Source organism: Alligator mississippiensis, chromosome 9, assembly GCF_030867095.1.
Source record: "Alligator mississippiensis isolate rAllMis1 chromosome 9, rAllMis1, whole genome shotgun sequence".
In the NCBI taxonomy this organism is placed as follows: Eukaryota; Metazoa; Chordata; order Crocodylia; family Alligatoridae; genus Alligator; species Alligator mississippiensis.
This window is the reverse complement of record NC_081832.1, coordinates 28,351,478-28,372,051: the sequence shown is the minus strand read 5'-3', so window position 1 is coordinate 28,372,051 and position 20,574 is coordinate 28,351,478. Positions and strand designations below refer to the sequence as shown.

Sequence of the window (20,574 nt, the reverse complement as noted above, 5' to 3'; positions counted from 1 at the left end):
CTCGCATTGGGGCCTGTCAGTACCTTTTTGGCCCCAAATAGCTGTGCAGTTTCTGCCCCCAGCCCTCGCCCCATATCGTTATGGTAGAACAAAGCATGTCTCACCTCAAAAAAAAGCACCATTTGAGCTAGGTCAAGTCACACAACCTCATCCTCAATTTTAGCCAGGCCTCCCTCATACACGTTTCTGAACCCATCCTCATGAGTATGCTTAACTGCAAACTGACCTGCTTCCAGCTCTGGTCCAATATCATCCTCCTCCATTCTAGGGTATCTTTCTCTACCTTGGGTTTCTTTAGCGGGGGATTCCCCCAGTAGCCTTTTCCTATTGGGCTTGGAAGTAGGCTTGGGTCCTTCAGCTAATGTGCCTGATAGCTCCCGGAGTGAGGGCCAGTCTTGCCCAAGAAACACCAGACAAGATAGCTGTATAGCCAGGCATGCCAGTAGTTGGTGGTTACAGCCTCCGATAGTAAGCTGGACCCAGGCCTGTTCAAACACTAATGGTTGCCCATACAGGCACCGTAGCTCAGAGCGGTCTGCAAAGCGAGATGTTACATTTTTCGCTAGCACCCACTTCACTATTGTCTGGGCAGATCCCATATCAACCAATGCAGTCACCTGCTGCCCCTCAACCCAGGCCTCCACCATAATGCCAGTATTGCCTATTGTAAGCTTCCCCAGCCTTCTAGGGGCAGCGTCCCCAAGCCCACTCCATGCTCTCTACTGGGGAAGGTTCATGCCTCCTCACTGCCTCCTTCTCTCTACTCCATGTCTGAAGGAGGCCCTGGGGACAACTTCAGACATAATGCCCTGACTGCCCACACCAAAAACATGTAACATTAATCCCTTGCCTTGACCCCTCTTCTTGGGTTTCTGTCTGCTTTCAGGGAACTGGGGTCCCTCTTGTGGGTGCAGGGTCTGTCTCCCCCCTTGATGGGGCATGCTTCCTCCTGGGTGCCCAGAAGTTTTCTGCCAACTGTTCTTCCTCCTGCACTGTCTTTTGCTGGTGCTGCTGGACCCAGGTCCTTGTCCCCCCTTCCAGATCCCAGATGAACTGCTCCAGTACCACCCTCTCAACCACTTCCACAGCATCCCTTTCTTCTGGCTTTAGCCATCGCTGAGCCTCATCCCAGACAGTCTGTGATAATTGATATGGGATCATAGCTCCTGCCTTTTGCTTTTGGAATCTCTGCTGGTGTACCTCCTCTGTCACGTCTAGCCGATGTAGGATAGCCCTTTTAACCTAATCATAGTCCTGGGCCTCAAGGGCATCCTGCCATAGGCCACCTGTGCTTCACCCATCAGCAAGAGCCCCAGTTGTGGTGCCCAGGCATCTTTTAGCCACTGAGTCTGGCTGGCTATCCACTCAAATGCCTCTAAAAAAATCTTGGGGTTATTATCTTTGGTTAGGCATAACATTTTCCCAGATCCAGCTGCCTGGCAGCTTCTAGGGCCTGAGCTATCACCTGCTGGTTTTCTTCCACTGCCGCCTATAACTGCTTAGTGCTCTGTACCTGCATTTGCAGCATCCCTATCATCTCGGCTCCCTGTTGCAGTATCTGCTCCATTTTTCCCCCCACCGGCCTTCCTAGAAAGCCTGCCTGTCCCTGCCTTTAAACCACAGCAGCAAAAGAAAAGGGAAGATTCCTGGTCAAAGAAATAATTTGTAGGCTGCTATGGGCAGAGTCTGGGCAGATCACAGCAGGGTATGTTTGGTCAAGCTAGTTACACTGACCAGTTTTACTTTTGCTGCTGGCTTTGGCCAAGGACCCACTGTTCGGGGCCCTTGGCTCTGCTGCAGCCAGGCTAGTAGATAATACCCAGAGGCCACCCCAGGCTTTTTAGTGATGCAAAACAAATAAAAGAAGTTAAACAAATAAGTTAGCACTTAGCTATCTTCCAGTGGTTCTTCCAGGCTTCACCTTCTGATTGCCTCTTATCTTTCAGAGGCTCTGCAGAGCCTGGGGGATTCTGCAACAAACCAAATGATTGAGCAAACAAATAAGCAAACAGAGAAGAGCCAGGCTCTGGGCTTTCCCGGTGGCTGCTTAACCCCTGGTAACTTCGCTTCAGGCAGCCTGCTCCCTGGCCTGGTGCAGCCACTTGAGACTGCTTTCAAAGTCTTTTATTCTTCCTGCTCTGGGCTCACATGGCTAACCCTTTCTCACTCCCCACACCTGTGTCAGCTCCCTGGCTGAGGGACTCCGTATATCCCAGGACCTGATTCCCCAGCCTCCGTTGAGTTCTCCCAGGTCTGGAGTGGGTCTGTAGAGGTGTTTTTGGGGTGTGAGGCTGTTCAGACTGCCCCGGACCCCTAGTAACAGGACAGGGCCCTGTTACAGCCATGCCCTAACAAGCAGTCCACAGAGAAAAATCCCTGCATTACCTTCCAGTATGCCAAAGGACTATTTCATGATTAATTACCCAGAGCTACCCAACCCATATCACATGCACTCAATGCTACATGTTAGGGTTCTCTCCCAGAATTGGCAAAAGCCTGCTTAGCTGTGACTTGCACTTGGCAAGCCATGCACTTTATTTTCTCTGTTTATTAGTCAGCCACCTTCCCCCTCCCCCCGGCATTTCTGAGGTCCCAGGAACATTTCACTTGCAAAATTCCCTTTCAGTCCCCACTCTGCCTGGGTCTGGGGCTGTGGGGGACCCCCTGCTCACAGTGAGTGGCCTGCTCTCACCATCCATTGTTTTGGGGCATCCCAGGCCACATGCTAGGGTTAGCTCCCTGAAATTCAAACTGCCTGCCTCTACTGAAGGTCAAGGAACATCTGCACCACACAGTCGTGTCCCCCCCCCCCCCCCCCCCCCCCCCACCCCAGTGGTGTGGTGCAGGGACCCCTGCCTGGCAGTGACCGGCCTTCCAGTCCACTGTTTTGGGGCGGCCAACATCAAGGCTACATGCTATGGTTCATGAGGATGCAGTTGTTCCTTTAAGTCCCAAATCCTTATTCCTGGTTCCCGGTTCCTTTTTCAAAGCTAACCTATACCCAATAAAAGCTTCTTATTAATGAATTGTGTATTCTAAAGAGAGAGAATTTAACTAGCTATGCCTATTTACCAAATATGTAGATTAATTTCCTGCATCCACCATGCCCATGTGCCATCAGGGGACTCCCGTGGACACCTCTGACCAGAGTCTTGCGCAGCCCAAAGCATGGCCTGATTGACAGCCCCCCATGCACACTGTAATAAGTATATGAGCTTGAATAAGCAATTTCTTTTGGGCTAGGATTAGAAATGGAAATCCTCCTTAGGCCCCCCCACACCATGACTTTGTGCCACTGGGGGATTCTCTCAGACATCTCTGACTAGAATCTTGCCTGGCCCAAAGTACTGTTTGTTCATGCCAGGCTGCCAACTCACAGCCCCCCATGCACACTAGACTAAGTATACGGGCTTCAATAAGGAACTGTTTTTTGGGCTGGGATGGCAGCTTAAAATCCTTCCTGGGCTAGCCCACATGGACAGGGGTGTCCAGGAGAGTCGCCAGTGCCAGAGGCATGGCGTGGGGTGGCCCTAGCTCTGGGGTGTAACGGCCACATATAACAGTGCATGGGAAGGGCTGAGATACACTCCAGCGCTGGGAGCAACAGCCACATGTAACATTTCATCACAGCCCTCACAATATCCTGGGTCAATGCAGTTGTGTCCGGAGAGATGACAACTGTGGTCAGTGTCAGGGGGAGCTGTCCTGGCAATTAGGGAACTTCCTGGGTGACCAGTGGGGTCATCCTAAAACCAGCACCCCAGCAAGGTTGATAGATGAGATGTGAAGCCCCTGGTCCAAGTGAGTCTCCCAGTGCCACAGAGGCACGGCATGGGGTAGACCTAGTTCTGGGGTGTAATAGCCACATAGCCACAGTGCATGGAAATGACACATATGTGCCCAGCTCTGGGGTGTAACAGCTGCATATAACAGTGTATGAGGAGGGCTGAGATACGCCCCAGAGCTGGATGCAACAGCCACATATAACAGTTTAGCACAGCCCTCACCATTCACTTCCAGGGCCCTTCACTCCTGATCCACAGCTCCCTACCCTCCTAGGAGTGGTGTGTGGTGGGTCCCGGAGGGATCAAAGCCCTGAGCTGCAGGTGGCAGCTCAGGTTCTTTCTGACCCCCTCTGGCATGAAGTCAGGTAGCTCAGTGTGCAGATGGCACATAGAGGATACCATAGGTACTAGAGACAGCTGCAGTAAATGGTTCAGGTATTGATAGCTCAGTAGCCTAGCTTTTGCCTGCTACATGTGAGACCTGGGTTTGATTCCCGGCCAGGGCACCAGAGGCTTGAGTTGCCTGCACAAGGACATCCCCACTGGAGAGGGTGCTCCCCTCACCTCTTTTAACCCACACCACTGGGTTACCTGTGCCTCAAATTTTGTGAGATATGCACCTCATATTTTGGGAAACACTGAATTTCATATTTTGTGAAACCTGCGCCTCAAGTCTGTTGTTGATTTGTCTCAGTTATATGTGTATGTTTACCTAAAATCCCTTTGACTCCCCTCTGCTCCCCACCCCGCGAGTGCCCAAAGTGGGGGTATCATTATCTCCTAGGGTCCCTTTGCCCCCCACATATGTGTTATATTCCACTCTGTTCTTTCCCTATTAAACCCTTATATGGCTATGTTCCAACTGGTCTCAGCTGTAGGGGATAGGAGGAGAGCTGCTCCCCCATCGGCGGCTACCCCCTCCCATAGCTCACTAACATATGCTAAATCCCTTTAATTGGAGAGGGGGTATCTCATCTGAGTACCACCTGGGTTACATTAACCACCGGGGTTACCCCTATCCTCCCAGCCCCCTCACTCCTGACCTGCCCCCCCAGCTCTGCCAAACCAAAAACCCAGTCCAACAAAAAGTAATTTCAATTAACCTGAGTCTTGGATTGCCTGACCCATAACAATTTGATCTTTGCCACTAAGTGCATGTGAACATGAGGCACACTTTTTTTGGAATCCAAAAAAGTTCTATTTTTCATTAATCTGAACCTTGAAATAAATCACCAGTAAAATTTACAAGATTAGCACCTGGAGTCTTGTTGAAGTATTACAGTAGAGATTCAATGGATTTCCATGGATTATCGAGTGAATCCAAGTGGCACCTGGTGCTGTAACAGTTGCACAGTAGGGAAAAATCATGTTTTCAGGCATAAGTCAGATCCACGTTGAAAATTTAAAACTACAAAAAAACCCTCATGGAAAAAATTCAGGAGCTAAAAATAAAACATGTTGGAGGTGTTTTAAATTACCATGACAAAAAAAATCTTAAATGATAAAATCAGCTGACAGTGTGGATACATAGGCACTATTTAACTAGCCTAATGGTGATTTTTGTCATGTGGACATGGGAAAAGTATAACATGATAACAGGAGAGCTGTAACATGGACAAGCGCCCTACGTGTACCCTGCAAGATGTACATGCAGTCCACTCAGACAGCAAGTACAGAGGGGGAAGGATGGCAGTTTTCTGAGTGCTGTTTTGATTTAACTGATGTACAGTGCTGTACTGGAACAGAATGCTTTCACAACAGGTAATAGCACACTTAGAGCCCTTTCAAAATACCGAACTCATCTGTACCAGCAATGCACTAATAATCAGAGGATTGGGTTCAGATAATACGTAAATTTTATTTCTTGGGGGGGGGGGGGGAATAATCTGCTGAGCCAGTAGAATGCTCTCCAGAATTCTGTCTACTTGAGAGAATTCAGCTACATGGATTATTGTAGGATCTCCAAGGAAACCTTGAGGGGACCTTCTTGCTATCTGTACAAACAGAGTGAAAAAAGAGAAACTGCTTCCCTCATCCTATTAAGGCCAGCATACTGAAACCTGAGTGCTTAAATTAGATGTACACATCTACGTTCTAGGTATCAAAATAAATTAAAAGGTCCTGATTTTTCGAAGTAAACATGAAGCCACCATGAAGATATTAGTTTTGAGATTGTGTATTACTGGTATTAGTTATTCAGTATCAGTACTACAGCAGTGCCAAGAGGCCCTGCTCCTGGAACAGCTCCCAATGATCTAGGCACTGGATAAAAACAGAACAAAGCATCCTATCCTCAAAAGCTGACAATCTGAATAAAAATTAGACCTTTGGGCTTCGTTTCTGGACATGCTGATCCCCTGGAGAGCGCACTGACTTTAGCTAGAGTTGTAGATCCTCAACTCGTGGGGAGAAGTGGACACACCAGAGGGCAGGGGACAACTACAAGCAGACCTGGACAGGTTGAACAAGTGGGCAGAAAACAACAGAATGCAATTCAACAAGGAGAAATGCAAAGTGCTGCACCTAGGGAGGAAAAATGTCCGGCATACCTACTGCCTAGAAAATGACCTGCTTGGAGACACGGAAGCGGAAAGGGATCTTGGAGTCCTAGTGGACTCCAAGATGAACATGAGTCGTCAGTCTGACGAAGTCATCAGAAAAGCTAATGGCACTTTATCGTGCATCAGCAGATGCATGACGAACAGAAGCAAGGAGGTGATAATTCCCCTCTATCGGGCGCTGGCCAGACCGCAGTTGGAATACTGCGTGCAATTTTGGGCGCCGCACTTCAAGAGGGATGTGGAGAACCTGGAGAGGGTCCAGAGAAGGGCCACTCGTATGGTTATTGGCTTGCAGGCCAAGCCCTATGAGGAGAGACTGGGGCACCTGGACCTCTTCAGCCTCCGCAAGAGAAGGTTGAGAGGCGACCTTGTGGCTGCCTATAAGTTCATCATGGGGGCACAGAAGGGAATTGGTGAGGCTTTACTCACCAAGGCGCCCCTGGGGGTTACAAGAAATAAGGGCCACAAGCTAGCAGAGAGCAGATTTAGACTAGACATTAGACATTTAGAACTTCTTCACGGTTAGAGTGGCCAAAGTCTGGAACGGCCTCCCAAGGGAGGTGGTGCTCTCCCCTACCCTGGGGGTCTTCAAGAGGAGGTTAGATAGGCATCTAGCTGGGGTCATCTAAACCCAGCACTCTTTCCTGCCTGTGCAGGGGGTCGGACTTGATGATCTATTGAGGTCCCTTCTGACCCTAACATCTATGAATCTATGAATCTATAAACTCTTATCATGAGTGACTGGTGCCTCCTGAATCTGGGGGGTGGGGGCACCCACTGATGGCTTACCGACAGCATCAGTGTCAGCCATTGAGGGGGCACCAGTCCCATCGGGGGGGCATGTGCACCCCCTACCAGTCTATGGCTTTTATGAATATCAGATCCAAAACTTCACATTTCCAGCATTCAGGTTTAACACATGCAAAATCACTGGCCAGTTTTCAAAATGTGAGCCACAGACACCCAACACAAGTGTAAACAAAAAACAAAGCAAAACAGTCTTCTCCCCTTCAAGCCAAGCAAAAAGATCCGAAATCCAACCACAGCAACAGAATCTTTACATTCCCAGTGCCTGAGACTTCAATTCTACCAGCATCATATGCCTTCTACCTGGCAGAAAGGGTTTCACAACATGGTCTTCTGGCACAATCAAGCTGGCATTCTGAAAACAGTTGATTCCCACTGCTAATCCTTTGGGGATCTGAGTAGCACAGAGACTTCCAAAGTGAATTGTTGCTCTCCTAGGAGGCCACACTGGTGTGGGGTCCAGCTGTTACATTATGTATGGAACCTCAGGAGTGAAGAAAATGGTGCCCTTTGGGAATATCAGCATCAAGGCTCTCCTGAGTGTCATCCAAGCAGTTAACACAGGACTTCACTGGAGTTTGTTTTATAAATCTCTACATTTATCTTTGGTGAAATACTACCGGAAACCAGACCTCATTCAGAGAACTCTGAGGGTTGGGTAGAGATGGAAGTCCCTCCATTGTGCCTCTTCATGTATCCTGATATAGCTAATTTGATAAAAATTGTATTATGCAGAATCCTAGGGAGACTCTAGTAGCCAGTGAAGCATTAATGTAATAAGGCCAGTATGATCTTTGTTTTTACCTAAAACAATCTCTTTAACAACCTAACAAAATGCTGTATTATAAGCACAAGGCCTCATGTGATTTGTGATCAAAGCTTATGCATTTCATGCCTTTGTCACAGTGAAAATATCAAATTTCACGGTTTTATATCAGATTCATATTAAAACCAGGCAGATTATGCATAAACTGCCAGATAGCAATTTTAGTAGTTTATAACAATGAACTGTGCAGAGCATGAGTCAATCTGTGGACTGTGCCTCCTGTCTTTCCACTACAGCAGAGGTGCTCTATGTGCGGAAAAAATCTCTGCCAAGCAAAGAGGAAGCCTCCCAGTACAGAAAGATTCATTCTGCTGGAAGCCAACATTTCAAAGTTGTCTTGTCATGTTTTAGAGCCAAGTTCTCATTGCATTATAGCACAGTTTGTCAGAAGTAATAGTGTCCACAAAAATGACCTTGCACCCCATGCATATGCTGATCCCTGGTATTTGTTGCCAAGGTGTATGGTACAGAACCTCCAATAGGGGTACAGTAAAGGTTGTATGGTACAAGCCATGTTTGGATGAGTTCCTATTTTGCTTAACTTTGAATGCTTGCCCCTGTATGTTTCAATGAGTATAAAACTCCATTCATCTATATAGGTATATATTAGGCCTGTGCAAAGCAGCTAGTATTTGCTTCGGATTCGGCCAATTCAGGGGACAGTGATTCGATTCGGTGATTGGAATCACTGTCCCAAATCAATTTGGCTAAATCACCCAGGCCCATCACCCTGCCCATTTTCTCAGCCCAGCAATGGCTGCCCTGCCCACCCCAGCTCCCGGCACTCGGGGGAAAAAATCCCCAACTCAGCAGGTGGTGCCAGGTGGGGGCGATCCCCACTGCCCCCCCCCTTCCCCCGCCTCATGCTTTTTATTGGTCCCCTGATTCGATTCGGAGTCAGAGGTTTGGCCACTGAATCAGGCCAAATCTCCTCTGAATCAAATCAGCACCTGAAGCTTCTCACAGCCTTAGTATATATATATACCTCTATTTCTTACAATAATTAACACACCCCACTGAAATTTAAGATGGACACAACTTGTCCCCAATTTTCTCCCGTCATTTCTATTCTTTGGTGTGGGCAGCTGAATAAATTGCCTTTGCTTTGACAGAATCCTACAATGCATGCTCTGTAATAAAAAGAATCCATGTGGTATTGGTTTTGATTCATCAGCACAATAGTCAAGAAATCTCTAGAATATGTAATTGCTCATTTCAGCCTCAAGATTTTGCACAATATAAATGTAATTAAAGCAACAATCTGAAGAATGAAATCAGCAATTGGCTGGTAAGAAAATGAATGTTTTGTGGTGTTATGACTCAGGATTAGCTAGGATTATACCAACAACCCTTTGGAAACAGGCAGTCCTGCCTTACTTTCAGATTCATATTTCCTGTGTTTCAGTAAGTTTTCTCCCCTCCTACTTTCCCCTTGAGTTTACTAGGAGAGAACAGGGGAGGTTTCCCTCTTTATTCCATTTATTCTCCCTTTTTGGAGCCCCTGCAGTTTCACAGAACTGGGAAGTGCTTTTGGACTCACGGCTCAGCTTGGTCTCGTGCATAGCCAGAGATTTTGATCAGATCCAGGTGCTCAGCAAGAGTTGCTGTGTAAGCTTAAAGGCACATTAAGCTCCAAAGCCACATCTTGAGTCTCAATACTCTAGCTTTCCATTTTGTATTTGGTGCATTCTTTTAGTAGGAACTGATTTTACTAGAAGGTGATTGCCAGTATTCATGAGTTTCCCCCTTTAAACTTTGGTACGTGTTTTGATTCCAGTTATGCGGTACCTGTCTAGTTCTCAGATATATGGTCACATGTCCAAACCATCATGATCCACATAACTAATTATCGTGATTTAAGCAGTGATCACCCAGACCTGCAGATTTGTATATACTTGGTGTACCCAAATGAAGAATATCTTGTTAAGTGATACTAATGATAGAGACCTGTCCCAAAACTGAATTTGCTGAATCAGTGACCATAAAAATTAAAAGATAATACATAATAAATGCATTGAGTTTGCATTGAATTTATGGTAATACTTTGTAATATACTGGGAAGTGTTCTTCACTGTATTGTGTAAAATTAATGAAGTTTTAGGACAAGAATACTTCACTCCTGGCCATTGGTATTGGATTTTTTCTGCAAGCAGCAGGGAAAGACTCTACATTTTAAGTGCAGATTATAAAATGTTTAAATTAGCAAAGTGTATCAATCTGGTGTTTTTTCGGCTAAGTACAGACAGTCAAAAGCCCAAGGCTGAATTCATTCAGTCTTTGCAGGTTATTCTAAGCTGTATAAATTGAACCAATAAGTAAATGAACAGACATTCACTTTTGATTCCAGAAATGCAGCCACATGCCTGCCGTGACTCAGGCTAGAAGCTCGGGGGTGCTAAAGTCTGGCTCCCTGCTCAGCTGGAGCAGACAGCTTGGGCCAAGGCTAGTCTGCACACCCTGCAAGGGGGCGGAGGGGTGGGTTGCGGGAGAGGTACAAAGCATCCTGGGATGCTGGGGGACTGTGAAGTAACTTGAATCAAGGTGATCTAAGACAGAATTTCAGTAAACTTATTTAACCTAAATCAGTTAAGTCTGATATTGCATCCATCCAGGTTTATCTGAAACCAGTTTCAGACATTTTGAAAGTGGTTTATCTGAACTAAACTTCTGTTGTGTTACAGATTTGAACCGGTTTCTGATCACTTCTACCAGTTGATGTGCAATTTCTGTCCCTAGCCCTGATGTTTATATTCCTTTTTCTCTGTTATTCTAACTAATAATTACATGCGCCAAAATCTCCCAAAGTTATGTCATTTTCTTGCAACCGTTAGTTTACCTTCCAAAGTTTGTATGGTTTTTTTTGGCACACTGTAGTATTTTATTTGTCTGACTTTGGAAAATGGATCTGAGACACCTCTTTCATTTGTCTTATACCATAGCAATGTAAATGTGGCTGGTAAATGCGGCATTCTATGCTTTCCTAATCCACATGGTCATTTTTTGGTTGTATTCAGGGTATTTTGGGCACTTACTCTATTTATTCTATCTCTGGATATGTAGCCCTGCACATGTGGATGGCTACATAGCCATGTAGACTAAGAAGGGGGAGAGGTGAGTGAGAGTGCTTCTCCCATGTTTTCCACTAAACAGCTCAGTGGCTAGAGTACTCAGCTGAGACATTGGAGGTCTTGGTATCTCAGCCTTCCCACCAACACACCTATCTCTCTCATTTCCCCGCACAGCACTCTAACCACCCCATCACAAGGAGCCACTATCCAGCCCCTTCTCTGGTATACCTTTTAAAACTGATGTCTGGACAGCCATGAGAGGGAGGTCTGTTAAATATATGTGGGGCCTGGAAATACTGGTAATAGATCTGCCTAGCATTACGTGAGAAGTCTATTCCTGCTCCCTATGTAGTGCTGAGACTGCTCCTTTCATGCTCTGAAAGGGCAAGATAGAGTCAATACTAAGGCTGCACTTCCCTGTACACCATCTCATAAACCAGGACCTGAAAGCAGTGGTCACACCTCAGGAAGAGATGTAGTATCAGGTTTTTCTGCCATGGGCATTGGGCACCCAGAGTGCTTTCTTTTGTTTGCTCTCTTACACACATAGACAGACACACACACACATATACACATTAGAAACTAACTTCGATCCACTGGCTGGAAAACTGGCTCCGGGGTCGAACCCAGAGGGTAGTAATTGATGGAAGTCACTCATCGTGGTGTCCTGTGACCAGTGGGGTCCCCCAAGGCTCTGTCCTTGGACCCATACTGTTCAACATCTTCATTAATGATGTGGACACTGGAGTCAGAAGCGGACTGGCCAAGTTCGCTGATGACACCAAACTTTGGGGAAAAGCATCCGCACCAGAAGACAGGCAGGTGATCCAGGCTGACCTGGCCAGGCTCAGCAAGTGGGCAGACAAGAATCTGATGGTGTTCAACGCCGATAAATGCAAGGTTCTCCACCTTGGGAAGAAAAACCCACAGCATCCTTATAGGCTTGGCAGTGCTATGTTGGCTAGCACTATGCAAGAAAGAGACTTGGGGGTCATCATTGACCACAAGATGAACATGAGCCTGCAGTGCGATGCTGCGGCTAGTAAAGCGACCAAAACGCTGGCTTGCATCCATAGATGCTTCTCAAGCAAATCCCGGGACATCATTCTCCCCTTGTACTTGGCCTTAGTGAGGCCGCAGCTGGAGTACTGTGTCCAGTTTTGGGCTCCACAATTCAAAAAGGATGTGGAGAAGCTTGAGAGAGTCCAGAGAAGAGCCACGTGCATGATCAGAGGTCAGGGAAGCAGACCCTACGATGACAGGCTGAGAGCCCTGGGGCTCTTTAGCCTGGAAAAGCGCAGGCTCAGGGGTGATCTGATGGCCACCTATAAGTTTATCAGGGGTGACCACCACTATCTGGGGGAACGTTTGCTCACCAGAGCGCCCCAAGGGATGACGACTAGGTCGAATGGTCATAAACTACTACAAGACCCTTTCAGGCTGGACATAAGGAAGAATTTCTTTACTGTCCGAGCCCCCAAGGTCTGGAACAGCCTGCCACCGGAGGTGGTTCAAGCACCTACATTGAACACCTTCAAGAGCAAACTGGATGCTCATCTTGCTGGGATCCTATGACCCCAGCTGACTTCCTGCCCTTTGGGCAGGGGGCTGGACTCGATCTTCCGAGGTCCCTTCCAGCCCTAATGTCTATGAAATCTATGAAATAAAGTACTTGCTTGGAGAAAAACTTGTATGAAAACTGGAGAGGGAGAAAAAAAATGATAAAAAGGTGAAATGGCACAAGTTCATTTTCTCTGCCATAGCAAAGTCCCTTTTAAAAGCAGATGGTGGCACTGGCGTTGGTCTTGTGCTTGAGGGTTAGCAAGGTTTACTGTTAAAGTTCATTAAGAATGAAAGGTGTCACTGCTTTTTTAATTGCCTTCTTGTTTCTTACATCAAACCTTAATGTTGCCCTTCCCCCACCACACCAAGCCACCTAGTGCACTTAACAGCTCACATTAAAAACTGCTTTGTAAAAATTGTAAACCTACCCAGAAGCCATGGCTACCATCTGCATAATGGCTCATTTCTTTGGCTTTTCCCCGCAGTGCCCCTTCCTCCACAGCTGTTTATTTAAGAATTGCTTTGTTGCCCATCTATTGTACCTCTGTCTTTTGTTTCCACTGCAGCATGCTGCCAAGGGATAAGTCACTCTACCTCACCTAAAACCTGACATCACTTTTAAATAAGCGTCAAATGAAGGACACTTAAGAGGGTCTTGAACATGGACCACCTAGAGGGACATCAAGCAAGTCAGATAGGCAAGAGAGTTGATCTAATGCACCTCGTTGCTGGTTTCATTTCCAGGCTCTAAGAGCAGTTTTCTTTCATTATTTTAACTCTAAAGTCTCCTTTTTGTGGAAGCCCAAGCCTCATAAATCATGAAAAAGAAAAAAAGTACAAAAACAAAACAAACAAAAATGTATAAGGACACAGTTTTTCTGCTTGCCATCAGCTTAGCTATGGACTCTTTTCCTAGTGAACTGCTTTTAGTTGCAGCATAGGCCAAGGATCTGGTGTCCTGAAACGTTAGGCCAGCTCAATAGGAGGATGCACTCTTGACTTGCTAACAGCACTAAACTTTGTGCAAAAAAAATGTGAAATTTGTGTGAATATTGTACATGCAAAGGCCTTGGATGTCTGACAAAAAAAAGTAAAATAAAATAAAAAAGTAAAATTATTCCTAGGTATGTGGGTGGACAGAGCAACTGGCAAAATACAAGAAGGAAAATGTGAAAAAGATAATGACAAATATAATTTGATGGATAGTTGTAAGTAGTTTACTAAGTGTTTTAGAACTGTGCTAAAGACATCTTTAAGATTTTTTTGTGAAAAAAATTAGTAGTTTACTTTATAGTAAAAGCATTTTATATTAATTGTAGCACATTTTTTAGTTATACATAGAAGGGAGATGTGTATAAAAACAAAACAACAACAAAGCCTGCCAAACTTGTTTCTATTATTTGTACAGCAAGAAATGGACAATTTATATCTATGTTGTATGGCATTATTATTTTTTTCAGCCATATGTCCATCTATTTAAAATTGCTGACAATGATTTTGTCTATTTATGAAGAATTAGAAAGCATAATTACAGCTTATCATAAGGTGCATTTTTTGGGGGGGGTGTTATTTTTTCAATGGTGCTGTTTTCTCAGCACCTGCACACTCAGTTCATAATGCTTATTTTACCTTTCTTTATAATAAAATATATGAAAAGTAGAAATAAACCAGTCTCTTCCTTTATTTTGCGGGCAGCACCAATATGTACTCATAAAGACCAATGCCACATTGACTCACTCTGGCAAAGGTTTTACTTTACACACAGTCCTATTTGACTTCAATATAGGACTAAATTATGACCAGTGTGAAAAGGATTCACTTCAGAATGAGCTGAGCTATTGGTCTGACCCTGTCTGTAGCTTATTTCCAGAAAAACAAGCTCAGCTAAAAGGAAACAAAGTGTGAAAATGCAAAGCAGTTTTAGGGCCTGTTACACGTTAATTTTGGGCAGCTTCTGGAGCTGTTAACCTCCAAATTGTCCACACATTAACACCTTTAAGTGGTTTAAAGCACTTGTTTTGCAGCTCAAAGTTATGCCACTCAAGGGCAGGATTATCTCTGATCCATACAACCCAGCTCCTGTTCCATTCATGTGTCACCCTTCCCCATAGATGTGCCACTCAAGTTGAAGTCCTCCAATATCCCAGGATACAGTGGTCCCGTCATCCACCTTCCTGTTCTGTAGGCTTTCACACACCTGGCTGTTTAGTGGAGTGGCCCTGGGATTGGAGCTGCAGCTTTTCTATTGCCTCCAGCCTCCAGCCCCCGAGTCCTGGAACAGTGGTCTGGGGTACCTTTCCTGATCAGCACTGAGTCCAGTGCTGGAGCCAGTACCCTCCCCTCCTCTGCCTAGCCCTGGGTAGCAGGGAAGAGTGAGGCCATCCCCAAAGAGCCCTCAGACCTGACTGGGCTTCAGCAAACCCCAGTCTCCAGCCCTATGGCTCCAGAAGCACCCTGCTCCATGCACCTGACTCACATGCAGCATAGTGAGAGCTAGCACTGGCTGCTGTGTGGTCAGGGACAGCTTGCTGATGGAGAAGCCACTGCTCCAGGGTGGAGCAGCTGCAGGTGGATCTCGTCTGTGAGCACAGGGCTCTGCCGCTGCCTTTGTGGATGCAGAAGCTGGCTGCTGGCAAACTCTACTCTCAGCTGCGGAGTGAAGCCAACTTGGAGGGAGGGAGGGGAAGGGAGCTGGCTGCACCAGTCACTGCCACAGTCCCCAGCCCTGTGCTTACCACAGTGACCTCTGCCACCATCACAGGATTTCCAGAGCCACTGCCTGGGCCTCCCCCTACCCTGTGGCCCCTACTGTGTCTGCCTACTCTCTCTATACACTGCTGGACTGCCCCACTGGGCCCGAAAGCACCAAGGAAGGGCAGAAGGGGCGGGGTGTGCAGTGGATACAGACCAGAGCTGAGGTTGAAAAACCACAGTGTCTTTCCACTTGATGGATCTTCATACATTCCTGCAGAGATGCAAGGTTTTCAAGAACAAACTTCCAAATTGGGGTGCAACCACAAAATGGGTCAGAGTGGCAGGACAGCTAAGCAAGGGTGATGACTGATTGTGTTTAATATTACAATGGCTCCATTTAAGAATAGTCTGAATAGTTGGCCCGGCCATGTCTATAATCCATAACAAACATAACAATTCTGGGTGTGTCTACAAGTGCAAATGCCGCATGATGCAGTAAGTAATCATGAGTATATTTGCTGCTTGTATTTACAAGTAGCAAATTTACTCATGATTAGAGCAAATTACTATGCAGTAAGCATTTGAACATATAGACAGAGATGCTTACTGGGCAGCATTTTTTTCTAATCTCTAGTAAGGCATCTTGGGTAAACGTGCCCTCTGTTGTGAAATAAAGCAGCCACACTCCAAAGAAAACCAGAAAAGCAAGGGCTGCCTGTTAGGCCTGTGTGAATAGGCAGCTATTCAATTCAGTTTTGGACCCAGCCGCTTCGGATGCCAGTGATCTAATCCAGAGCTCCGGATCAGTTTCCTGCTTTGATTCAGCAGAAGAGGCTACAAAGCTTTGGAGCCGCTTCAGAGATCCGGCCTTAGGGTATAATGGGGAATCAATGAAATATCTATAACTTTGTTGTTTTTTGTCTGATTTGGATGAAACTTGCAGGGGTTGTAGCCACTGCTGAGAGCATGAGGTCTGCCAAGATTCAAGAAGATAGGTATAGGGGTTTAGGGGAAAACTGCACCCCAAATTCTTGAAAGCAAAATTCATGTCACGTGTATGTGTTACACCACAGGGGGGTGAAAACTGCAGGGGTGGTGGCCACTGCAGAGGCCACAAAGCCTGCCAGGTTTCAGGAAGATAGGTGTAGGGGGCTGGGGGGAACTGATGTTTTCAAGAACCAAAGCGGCTCCAAAGCTTTTCCAAAGCAGTTCAGAAGCTCTGAATGACTTCAGAAAGCTTAAAGAAGCCAGCGCTTCGATTTCGACATGCTGCTTCAGCATCCGAAGTGTCCGAATCTTCTCTGGATCTGAAGCACGGTCCGAAGCCTCACACAGCCCTAGTGCCTGTAGACATTCAGGGGTGCTGCTCCAATGCACTGTAATTACAACGCATTGGAGCAGACTCGAGTAATTAAGTCTGCTGGAGCATGCAAATTCAGTAGGGGTCCTATGCTGCCCTGCACCTTCCTTGCTCCCTACAGACCTAAAAAAAGACTTTTTGTTGTCTTTAATTTGTGTTGCCAGCCTCAGCTCCATAGTTGCTTTGGCCTTTTTAACTGCCTCCCTGCAAGTGCAGGCTAAGTAGGTATACTCCTCCTTGGTAGCTTCCCCCTGCTTCCACCTCCTATATACCTTCTTTTTTGCCCTTAGGCTCCCCAGGATTTCTCTGTTTAGCCAAGGAAGTTTTTTGGCCCCTTTCCCTCCCTTTCCCTCACACTGGGATCGTTTCCCATTGTGCCCGAAGGATCGCTTCCTTCAGGAATGACCACCCTTCCTGGACTCCCATCTCACCAATACTCCTATCCTGCAGTGTGTCATTGACTAAACTCCTGATCACACTGAAGTTAGCTTCCTTAAAGTCAATCACTTCCACCCTACTAGTTATCTTACCTACTGTACACTGTATGGTGAATTTGATTGGTTGGTGGTCACTGTCCCCAAGGTAACCACGAATCTCCAGCTCCCCTACCAGGTCATCCCCCAGAGCCAACACCAAGTCCAGTAGGGCATTCCCCCTAGTGGGACCGTATAACTCCTGCATTATGTGAAGGTTCTGTATGCAGGTTAAGAACCTACGTGAACGGTTGGATTTGGCTGACCGCTCCTCCCAGCAGATGTCAGGGTATTGCGCAGTAGTGTCATTTAAAAGGCATTTGCTGGTGCTACTGTGAAGTAACTCCAGTTACTGTGCATTTATTTAGTCCTTGTGTAACCCAGGCGGTACTCCAAGTTGAAACCCCTCTCCAATTGAAGGGATCAGAGCAGGTGCACAAGCACTGTGGGAGGTATAGAGACCCTCCTTCCCCTATAGAGCAGTACCAGATCACCAGTGGGGCTTAACCATATACCTTTTAATGAGAAAACAGTAGCAGGAACATAACAGGTATAAACCATGGGGTATAGGGGACACTACAAGGCCCTGAGGGGGCAGGATTCAATAAAGGTTAGACACTTACAATCATAGGCATATTCATCCAGTTAACAAAAGATAGGGTTGACAAAATATAAAGCACAAACAGCATAACATACAATACTGGTTGGTGAAATATAAAAGGTAGAAAATACAAAATGTCAAATAATAAGAAATATAGGGCCTAGGTACCTGGAGGGGCAGGGGGGAGGGAAAACACAGTGACCTCTTTCCACTGCAACAAGAATTTCTCCCTGTCACTTCACTCAACCTAAGTGATCCCACTGGGAACTTGAACTCAGATCACCCACATGGTAGACAAAAACACTACCACACAGCTACCAGGGCTTATGTTGTTCCACTCTGCTAGGGGTCTTGACCTTCGCGGAGCCCCTGCCTCACTTCAAGCTTCCTGGCCTCTTACTGGGGGAGCTGGAAGCAGAGCTGGGAACCTCTCAGGTCACTGCTCAGATCCTTGCTGGAGCTGGGGAATCTCTCCCGCTGGCCACACTCTCTCGTAGGGGATCCTAGAGCCCAGCAGGGAGCCTCTACTGCTGGCCGCACGCCGCACTGCTGAGGGTCCAACTGCTGCCTGTAGGTCCCACTCCTTCAGGCTCTTCTGGGGCAACTGCTCCTGCCCCGCTGGCCCAGCTCTCGCCAGCTATTTGAAACTCCTTCCTTGTGGTCCCTCACTGGTCTCCCTTCAGTCAGCAGCACTGCCCCTTTTATCCCCCTCCAGGTGACCCAAGGGGCCAATCAGGAGACATGGAGGGTGAGTCTCTGGGGCCTGATTGGTGAGAAAAGGGAATCCCAAGCCCTCCAATCATCTTTTACCCTTTCAAAACCCCTGGGCTAAATCACTACCAACTAGTTCATCACACTTGATTATACAAGTTCTCAATAAATGTGCAGTAACCACTGCACAGTAGTTTCTCATGTAGATGCTTCCAGTAGTTCTTTTTTTTTTTAAATATTTTTTTCCATCTTCAGGCAAGAGGCAAGGATTTGCTAGGGTGATATCTTTTGTTGGACCAACTATGTCATTTAGATAGAGTTAAACAAGCTTTTGAATGCAACATATTCACGACTTTACACCAGGAGAGCATTAAGGTTGTTCGGGGATGCAATCCCAGTAATTACAGAACACATCTAGGTTTACTGTTTTCCACAAAGCAATCCTAATGCAGTTGGGCCAGCCTAATGGGATGGTATGTCCTTCCAGACCAGACAGGCCATGGTGGCTAAGGCACACCAGTGTCTTAGCCAAGAGCACACAAGGGAGGGATGTGGCTAGCATGACATCAGGCCACTTTTGGCTCCCCGGCCTGAACAATCACATCCCCATTTACTGGAGGGTCAACTGGGGGTAATCTGTAGTTGGAGCTAAGAACAAAGCTTAAACTCAAACCTCAGAAGGCCTAGCAAGTCACCATAACTGCTCTGCCATCCAGTCACAACGAATCTCCCTTACAGAAATATGCTCTTAACTGAATTTTTAACTGTTCCCTTTTCCTATTTATATGAATCCTTGAAATGAAGGCTATTCCTATCAGTCTTAGTTTTTTTATATATTTATGCATGTTATACACTGATTCATACCACTCTTCACCTCAGTCTGGTAACTTCTTGCAATGAAAACAAACAGGTACTCTTTACCTTTTATCTCTGGCCACCACTGTCAGTGTGTCTGATGTTCTCTGTGAAACACAGTAACCCATTTTGGTAAAACTTTAGCAGTCTTTTCTGATGGGCCAACCTCTACTCACAAATATTACTTTCTAGGTAGGTTGTTGCTTCCTTGAGGCTTCCTATTGTATGTGGGCATGACCAGGTGTTCTGGTATGTCTTCAGCTATGGGGTAACTGCATATATTTTACAGAATCTATGTGGGTCAAGAATTCATCCTGCTATCAGTTTATTATAAAATCTATAATGTTACCAGTTTCTGATGTTGGCATAATATTGAAAGCACAAGTTCTTTCCACTGAAGATATTTACTTTCCCTGTGTGTGAGAGAGAGAAAACTGCGATGCAGTAAGAACTCCATCACAAAACTGTCCATTACAGTATTAATACCATTAATGCAGAAGTTCCAGTCCTCTTTTGTCTATTCCTTTCACACCCCCACCCCTCCATTATGAGAAATAACGAATGAGGTGTAAAGCTGTTAGGTCCTGTTATTCTTCCAATCAAACACAATGGCCATGTATTTTATTCCTGATGATGGTATAAATTAAAATAAATCTGGCTGTCCTAGACCAGTGAAGAAAAATGTAAATGACAGTCAAATCACTGCAGAAATCAGCATTATTTCCTCAGTGTGACTAATGGTGAGTATATTCACAATGACTACAGAGGTCTGGTCAAGAGGGAAGAGCTTTTGAGTAAGACAACAAATGTAAAACTCTTGCATGATGATGATCTGCATAACCCTGCATCCCTTTTACCACTATTGAGCTAGATCCCTTTTAAAATTGAACCTGGGAGACTAATAAAATTTCTTAAAGAACATGTCAAATGAGAACATCTTGACAAGTTTTTGTTTCTGGTGTCAAGCAGATAATTATTTTCCAATATCAGAGGCAGGAGGTTTCCTCAAAATATGCAATCATTAGGGGTGTGAGAAATGGGCTCTATTTGATTCAGATTCAGATCTGGCCCAAATCGGGGATAGTGATTTGATTTGTTGATTTGGATCACTGTCCCCGATTCAATTTGGCTGAATCCAAATCTGAAGATTTGATGCTGATTTGGAGAATCAGCAATTTGGACATATACACAGCTTTAAATGCTTTTTCTACATACCTCGAGGTACCAGGTGTGGCTTGTGAATGCTGCAATGCCGGGGCGGATGGAGCCT

General features: G+C 46.0%; 1 protein-coding gene across 4 annotated transcripts in view; it reads left to right on the top strand.

The window, feature by feature from the left end:
• TOX2 (TOX high mobility group box family member 2) overlaps nucleotides 1-20,574 on the top strand; it is a 397,444-nt gene that overhangs the window by 368,792 nt on the left and 8,078 nt on the right. Inside the window, exon 9 of one of the 4 annotated variants that reach the window (XM_006258112.3) lies at nucleotides 13,177-14,277. The exons of the other annotated variants lie outside the window; for them this stretch is intronic. Coding sequence (XP_006258174.1) covers nucleotides 13,177-13,213 — 37 coding nt within the window. The 3' untranslated portion in view covers nucleotides 13,214-14,277. Of the gene's footprint in view, nucleotides 1-13,176; nucleotides 14,278-20,574 lie in introns of those variants that run through there. 4 annotated transcript variants of the gene reach the window in all.